Below are 8488 nucleotides of genomic sequence, written 5' to 3' on the forward strand. Positions count from 1 at the left end.
CAGCAGAAGGCCAGAGAAGTAGTTAGTGTTGCTTCTCAGCAGAAGGCCAGAGAAGTAGTTAGTGTTGCTTCTCAGCAGAAGGCCAGAGAAGTAGTTAGTGTTGGTTCTCAGCAGAAGGCCAGAGAAGAAGTTAGTGTTGGTTCTCAGCAGAAGGCCAGAGAAGAAGTTAGTGTTGGTTCTCAGCAGAAGGCCAGAGAAGTAGTTAGTGTTGGTTCTCAGCTGAACGCCAGAGAAGAATAAGTTAGTGTTGCTTCTCAGCAGAAGGCCAGAGAAGTAGTTAGTGTTGGTTCTCAGCAGAAGGCCAGAGAAGAAGTTAGTGTTGGTTCTCAGCAGAAGGCCAGAGAAGTAGTTAGTGTTGGTTCTCAGCAGAAGGCCAGAGAAGTAGTTAGTGTTGGTTCTCAGCTGAACGCCAGAGAAGAATAAGTTAGTGTTGCTTCTCAGCAGAAGGCCAGAGAAGTAGTTAGTGTTGGTTCTCAGCAGAAGGCCAGAGAAGAAGTTAGTGTTGGTTCTCAGCAGAAGGCCAGAGAAGTAGTTAGTGTTGGTTCTCAGCAGAAGGCCAGAGAAGAAGTTAGTGTTGGTTCTCAGCAGAAGGCCAGAGAAGAAGTTAGTGTTGGTTCTCAGCAGAAGGCCAGAGAAGAAGTTAGTGTTGGTTCTCAGCAGAAGGCCAGAGAAGTAGTTAGTGTTGGTTCTCAGCAGAAGGCCAGAGAAGTAGTTAGTGTTGGTTCTCAGCAGAAGGCCAGAGAAGAAGTTAGTGTTGCTTCTCAGCAGAAGGCCAGAGAAGTAGTTAGTGTTGGTTCTCAGCAGAAGGCCAGAGAAGAAGTTAGTGTTGGTTCTCAGCAGAAGGCCAGAGAAGAAGTTAGTGTTGGTTCTCAGCAGAAGGCCAGAGAAGAAGTTAGTGTTGGTTCTCAGCAGAAGGCCAGAGAAGAAGTTAGTGTTGGTTCTCAGCAGAAGGCCAGAGAAGTAGTTAGTGTTGCTTCTCAGCAGAAGGCCAGAGAAGTAGTTAGTGTTGGTTCTCAGCAGAAGGCCAGAGAAGAAGTTAGTGTTGCTTCTCAGCAGAAGGCCAGAGAAGTAGTTAGTGTTGGTTCTCAGCAGAAGGCCAGAGAAGAAGTTAGTGTTGGTTCTCAGCAGAAGGCCAGAGAAGAAGTTAGTGTTGGTTCTCAGCAGAAGGCCAGAGAAGAAGTTAGTGTTGGTTCTCAGCAGAAGGCCAGAGAAGTAGTTAGTGTTGGTTCTCAGCAGAAGGCCAGAGAAGAAGTTAGTGTTGGTTCTCAGCAGAAGGCCAGAGAAGAAGTTAGTGTTGCTTCTCAGCAGAAGGCCAGAGAAGAAGTTAGTGTTGGTTCTCAGCAGAAGGCCAGAGAAGAAGTTAGTGTTGGTTCTCAGCAGAAGGCCAGAGAAGAAGTTAGTGTTGGTTCTCAGCAGAAGGCCAGAGAAGAAGTTAGTGTTGGTTCTCAGCAGAAGGCCAGAGAAGAAGTTAGTGTTGGTTCTCAGCAGAAGGCCAGAGAAGAAGTTAGTGTTGGTTCTCAGCAGAAGGCCAGAGAAGAAGTTAGTGTTGCTTCTCAGCAGAAGGCCAGAGAAGAAGTTAGTGTTGGTTCTCAGCAGAAGGCCAGAGAAGTAGTTAGTGTTGGTTCTCAGCTGAACGCCAGAGAAGAATAAGTTAGTGTTGCTTCTCAGCAGAAGGCCAGAGAAGAAGTTAGTGTTGCTTCTCAGCAGAAGGCCAGAGAAGAAGTTAGTGTTGGTTCTCAGCAGAAGGCCAGAGAAGTAGTTAGTGTTGGTTCTCAGCAGAAGGCCAGAGAAGAAGTTAGTGTTGCTTCTCAGCAGAAGGCCAGAGAAGTAGTTAGTGTTGGTTCTCAGCTGAACGCCAGAGAAGAATAAGTTAGTGTTGCTTCTCAGCAGAAGGCCAGAGAAGAAGTTAGTGTTGCTTCTCAGCAGAAGGCCAGAGAAGTAGTTAGTGTTGCTTCTCAGCAGAAGGCCAGAGAAGAAGTTAGTGTTGCTTCTCAGCAGAAGGCCAGAGAAGTAGTTAGTGTTGGTTCTCAGCAGAAGGCCAGAGAAGAAGTTAGTGTTGGTTCTCAGCAGAAGGCCAGAGAAGAAGTTAGTGTTGGTTCTCAGCAGAAGGCCAGAGAAGAAGTTAGTGTTGCTTCTCAGCAGAAGGCCAGAGAAGTAGTTAGTGTTGGTTCTCAGCAGAAGGCCAGAGAAGAAGTTAGTGTTGGTTCTCAGCAGAAGGCCAGAGAAGAAGTTAGTGTTGGTTCTCAGCAGAAGGCCAGAGAAGAAGTTAGTGTTGGTTCTCAGCAGAAGGCCAGAGAAGAAGTTAGTGTTGGTTCTCAGCAGAAGGCCAGAGAAAAAGTTAGTGTTGGTTCTCATCAAAAGGTCAGAGAAAAAGTTAGTGTTGGTTCTCATCAAAAGGTCAGAGAAAAAGTTAGTGTTGGTTCTCATCAAAAGGCCAGAGAAAAAGTTAGTGTTGGTTCTCATCAAAAGGTCAGAGAAAAAGTTAGTGTTGGTTCTCATCAAAAGGCCAGAGAAAAAGTTAGTGTTGGTTCTCATCAAAAGGCCAGAGAAAAAGTTAGTGTTGGTTCTCATCAAAAGGCCAGAGAAAAAGTTAGTGCTGGTTCTCAGCTGAACGCCAGAAGAAGAATTTAGTGTTGGTTCTCAGCTGAACGCCAGAGAAAAAGTTAGTGTTGGTTCTCATCAAAAGGCCAGAGAAAAAGTTAGTGTTGGTTCTCACCAAAAGGCCAGAGAAGAAGTTAGTGTTGGTTCTCACCAAAAGGCCAGAGAAAAAGTTAGTGTTGGTTCTCATCAAAAGGCCAGAGAAAAAGTTAGTGTTGGTTCTCACCAAAAGGCCAGAGAAGAAGTTAGTGTTGGTTCTCAGCTGAACGCTAGAAGAAGAATTTAGTGTTGGTTCTCAGCAGAACGCCAGAGAAGAAGTTAAGTGTTGGTTCACAGCAGAAGGTCAGAGAAAAAGTTAGTGTTGGTTCTCATCAAAAGGCCAGAGAAAAAGTTAGTGTTGGTTCTCATCAAAAGGCCAGAGAAAAAGTTAGTGTTGGTTCTCATCAAAAGGTCAGAGAAAAAGTTAGTGTTGGTTCTCATCAAAAGGCCAGAAAAAAAGTTAGTGTTGGTTCTCACCAAAAGGCCAGAGAAGAAGTTAGTGTTGGTTCTCACCAAAAGGCCAGAGAAGAAGTTAGTGTTGGTTCTCAGCAAAAGGCCAGAGAAAAAGTTAGTGTTGGTTCTCAGCTGAACGCCAGAGAAGAAGAATTTAGTGCTGGTTCTCAGCTGAACGCCAGAAGAATAATTTAGTGTTGGTTCTCAGCTGAACGCCAGAGAAGAAGTTAGTGTCGGTTCTCAGCAGAAAGCTAGAGAAAAAGTTAGTGTTGGTTCTCAGCAGAAGGCCAGAGAAGAAGTTAAGTGTTGGTTCTCAGCAGAAGGCCAGAGAAGAAGTTAAGTGTTGGTTCTCAGCAGAAGGCCAGAGAAAAAGTTAGTGTTGGTTCTCATCAAAAGGCCAGAGAAAAAGTTAGTGTTGGTTCTCATCAAAAGGCCAGAGAAAAAGTTAGTGTTGGGTCTCAGCTGAACGCCAGAAGAAGAATTTAGTGTTGGTTCTCAGCTGAACGCCAGAGAAGAAGTTTGTGTTGGTTCTCAGCAGAAGGCCAGAGAAGAAGTTAGTGTTGGGTCTCAGTAGAACGCCAGAGAAGAAGTTAGTGTTGATTCTCAGCAGAAGGCCAGAGAAGAAGTTAAGTGTTGGTTTTCAGCTGAACGCCAGAGAAGAAGTTAGTGTTGATTCTCAGCAGAAGGCCAGAGAAGAAGTTAAGTGTTGGTTTTCAGCTGAACGCCAGAGAAGAAGTTAGTGTTGATTCTCAGCAGAAGGCCAGAGAAGAAGTTAAGTGTTGGTTTTCAGCTGAACGCCAGAGAAGAAGTTAGTGTTGGTTCTCAGCTGAACGACAGCGAAAAAGTTAAGTGTTGGTTCTCAGCTGAACGCCAGCAGAAGAATAATTTAGTGTTGGTTCTCAGCTGAACGCCAGAGAAGAAGTTAGTGTTGGTTCTCAGCAGAAAGCTAGAGAAAAAGTTAGTGTTGGTTCTCATCAAAAGGCCAGAGAAGAAGTTAAGTGTTGGTTCTCAGCTGAACGCCAGAGAAGAAGTTAAGTGTTGGTTCTCAGCTAATCGCCAGAGAAGAAGTTAAGTGTTGGTTCTCAGCTGAACGCCAGAGAAGAAGAATATAGTGTTGGTTCTCAGCAGAAGGCCAGAGAAGAAGTTAAGTGGTGGTTCTCAGCTGAACGCCAGAGAAAAAGTTAGTGTTGGTTCTCAGCAGAACGCCAGAGAAGAAGAATTTAGTGTTGGTTCTCAGCTGAACGCCAGAGAAGAAGAATATAGTGTTGGTTCTCAGCTGAACGCTAGAGAAGAAGTTAGTGTTGGTTCTCAGCTGAACGCCAGAGAAGAAGAATATAGTGTTGGTTCTCAGCTGAACGCTAGAGAAGAAGTTAGTGTTGGTTCTCAGCTGAACGCCAGAGAAGAAGAATATAGTGTTGGTTCTCAGCTGAACGCTAGAGAAGAAGTTAGTGTTGGTTCTCAGCTGAACGCCAGAGAAGAAGAATTTAGTGCTGGTTCTCAGCTGAACGCTAGAGAAGAAGTTAGTGTCGGTTCTCAGCTGAACGCCAGAGAATAAGTTAGTGTTGGTTCTCAGCATAATGCCACCAGATATTGAAAATATCTGTGTGTGTGATACAATGTGTCTGGGTTGTGTGTACAGTATTTTGGTAATGTTTGAGTGTGCGTGCGTGTGTGTGTGTGTGTGTATTAGATACTACTGTACGCAACCCGTCATAAATGATGGCTAAATATTTAGATAAATTTGCACACACGTCAGATTTGTGGGAGATTATGGTTTCCGAATATACCTCTCGGGGTAACCACTCTCAACAGGGTATTACTACTCATTCTCCCTATACTCAAGGGACGGGGAGAGACCTAGTAAGTTATACGTCTGGTAATATATTTGAGCGTGACCAGAAAGACTTTTATACATAAATAAATAATATATATATATATATATATATATATATATATATATATACATATATATATATATATATATATATATATATATATATATATATATATGTATATAGCCAGACCATATACGTAATAATGATTTCGTTAACGAGGAAAAAGTATAGGTCCATGTATTTAATTTGGCTCCACAAGGCACTAGAAGAGTTGGAAGACCCAGACCTACATGGCTGAGGACTGTGAAGCGTGGAGTGGGACATGGTGGATCCAAGTATTGATTTAAAAGCTGAAAATAGAGACATCTGGCGAAATTTAATAGAGGCCCTTTGCGTCAATAGGCGCGGGAGATGATGATGATGATTATTATTATTATTATTATTATTATTATTATTATTATTATTATTACACTGCTGAGGACTATGAAACGTGAAGTAGATGATGAATTGAGAAGTATTGATTTATAAGCTCAAGATAGAGACGACTGGCGAAATCTAACCGAGGAGATAATGAGTATGATGATGATGATGATTTGATTGTGTATTTACGTATGTATTTCATTTGCATACAGATAGGTGCATGCGTGAGTGAATACTTTTCTGTGTTTGTGCATGTGTGTGTGCATCTTGAACATCTTTATGTATGCATGCATTTTCAAGAAGCATGCGTTAGAGATGATGAGTATGATGATGATGATGATGATTTGATTGTGTATTTATGTATTTATGTATTTCATTTGCATACAGATAGGTGCATCAGTGAGTGAATACTTTTCTGTGTTTGTGCATGTGTGTGTGCATGTATGCATCCTGAACATCTTTTTGTATGAAAGCATTTTCAAGAAGCATGCGTTAGAGATGATGAGTATGATGATGATGATGCTGATTTGATTGTGTATTTATATATGTATTTAATTTGCATACAGATAGGTGCATGCGTGAGTGAATACTTTTCTGTGTTTGTGCATGTGCATCTTGAACATCTTTATGTATGAAAGCATTTTCAAGAAGCATGCGTTAGAGATGATGAGTATGATGATGATGATGATGATTTGATTGTATATTTATATATGTATTTAATTTGCATACAGATAGGTGCATGCGTGAGTGTAGACTTTAGTGTGAATGTGTGCATGTGTGCATGTGAGTGTGCATCTTGAACGCCTTAATGTATGCATGCATTTTCAAGAAGCATGCGTTAGAGATGATGAGTATGATGATGATGATGATGATTTGATTGTGTATTTACGTATGTATTTCATTTCCATACAGATAGTTGCATGCGTGAGTGAATACTTTTCTGTGTTTGTGCATGTGTGTGTGCATGTATGCATCTTGAACGCCTTAATGTATGCATGCATTTTCAAGAAGCATGCGTTAGAGATGATGATGATGATGATGATATGATTGTGTATTTATATATGTATTTAATTTGCATACATATAGGTGCATGCGTGAGTGAATGCTTTTCAGTGTTTGTGCATGTGTGTATGTGCATGTATGCATCTTGAACATCTTTATGTATGAAAGCATTTTCAAGAAGCATGCGTTTAAAAAACGGTATGTACTAATGGGTTCCTATACCCACATCCGCCAGCTCATTTGCGGTTGCGTAAATGGCGAAAGGTATGTGAATTATTCTTACTAACAACCTCGTTGTTCGCGGGTTTACAAATGAATAAATTAAACGAAAGTGACTTGTTAGTCCAGGGTTCAAACTTGAACGTGTAGCTATTACCTTAGATGCTGCTGCTTCTTACCTTAGATTACCTTAACACTTTTCCAACTTACCTTGAATTTGAAGCTAGTAAAACCAATATTATCTTAGAAATTACCTTGAAACCATGCAAATTACCTGAAACTAAGGTGATTATCTTAAAAATTACCTTGAAACCATGCAAATTACCTGAAACTAAGGTGATTATCTTAAAAATTACCTTGAAACCATGCAAATTACCTGAAACTAAGGTGATTATCTTAAAAATTACCTTGAAACCATGCAAATTACCTGAAACTAAGGTGATTATCTTAAAAATTACCTTGAAACCATGCAAATTACCTGAAACTAAGGTGATTATCTTAAAAATTACCTTGAAACCATGCAAATTACCTGAAACTAAGGTAATTACCTTAAAAATAACCTTGAAACCATGCAAATTACCTGAAACTAAGGTAAATTACCTTAAAAATAACCTTGAAACCATGCAAATTACCTGAAACTAAGGTAAATTACCTTAAAAATTACCTTGAAACCATGCAAATTATACAAATATCATTATCTTGAAAATTACCTTGAGTACGATGGAAGGAAAATTAGAAAATATGTTTCCCCTTTGATTTTTTAAATCTGAGACACAGTTCTTTATATATATATATATATATATATATATATATATATATATATATATATATATATATATATATATATATATATATAACAGGAATGGTATCCTTCTGGGAATAGTCACCTCAGGAAAAAAAATAAATAGAAATGGAGAGGAGGCAGAATTATGAATAAAAGATGTACAATTAAATGTTGAAAAACAATTTAAGATAGCAAATAAATTTAATCTAATTGACAAAAGTGAAGAAAAAATATCTGTTCAAATTGTTTACAATCTTCAATATAACACCAAAGGTAAATGAAAAAAAAGCAAGAGGGGCATTCGGTAGAGCGCAGTCCTCCGCCACGGCAACTTATTTATCGACCTTGACCTTGACCTAGCACTTTAAAAATTGAATCACTCCTAGGTCTCAACATAACAATTAATCCCTGAAAGTTTCACTACTTTGTGAGTGAAATTGTTACCTCAGCCATGGCAGTTTATTTCTCGACCTTGACTTTGCCCTTTGACCATGAACTCAAAATTGAATCACTCTAGGTCTCAACATAACAATTAATCCCTGAAAGTTTCACTACTCTAGGAGTAAAATTGTGACCTCAGCCATGGCAGTTTATTTCCCGACCTTGACTTTGACCTAGGACTTTCAAAATTGACTCAATCACACTTCTACATAACAATTAATCCCTGAAAGTTTCAGACTCTAGGAGTAAAATTGTGACCTCAGCCACGGCAGTTTATTTCTTGACCTTGACCTTTGACCTAGGACTTTCAAAATTGAATCACTTCCACGTCTCACATGATAATTAATCCCTGAAAGTTTTCTACTCTAGGAGTAAATTGTGACCGCCACGGCAGTTTATTCCTCGACCTTTTACTCGACTTTGACCTTGACCTTTGACCTAGGACTTTGGAAATTGAATCACTTCCACTTCACAGCAATTAATACCTGAAAGTTCAATACTCTAGGAGTAAATTGTGACCTCCGCCACGGTAGTTTATTCCTCGACCTTTTACTCGACTTTGACCTTGACCTTTGACCTAGGACTTTCAAAAATTCAATCCCTTCCACGTCTCAGCATAATAATTAATCCATAAAAGTTTCACTACTCTAAAAGTAAAATTGTGGCCAGGAAGTTGTTCACAAACAAACAAACGGAC

The 8488-nt window shown here is 40.0% G+C and overlaps 1 protein-coding gene across 1 annotated transcript in view; it reads left to right on the forward strand.

Moving 5' to 3' along the window:
- LOC137632890 (uro-adherence factor A-like) overlaps positions 1 to 4645 on the forward strand; it is a 14111-nt gene extending 9466 nt beyond the window's left edge. Inside the window, exons 3-8 of the mRNA XM_068364984.1 lie at positions 2287 to 2553; positions 2645 to 2842; positions 2977 to 3204; positions 3299 to 3425; positions 3601 to 3825; positions 4188 to 4645. Coding sequence (XP_068221085.1) covers positions 2287 to 2553; positions 2645 to 2842; positions 2977 to 3204; positions 3299 to 3425; positions 3601 to 3825; positions 4188 to 4645 — 1503 coding nt within the window. The remainder of the gene's footprint in view (positions 1 to 2286; positions 2554 to 2644; positions 2843 to 2976; positions 3205 to 3298; positions 3426 to 3600; positions 3826 to 4187) is intronic.
- Positions 4646 to 8488: the final 3843 nt, after the last annotated feature.

The sequence above is a fragment of the Palaemon carinicauda genome, chromosome 42 (assembly GCF_036898095.1).
Source record: "Palaemon carinicauda isolate YSFRI2023 chromosome 42, ASM3689809v2, whole genome shotgun sequence".
Lineage (NCBI taxonomy): Eukaryota > Metazoa > Arthropoda > Malacostraca > Decapoda > Palaemonidae > Palaemon > Palaemon carinicauda.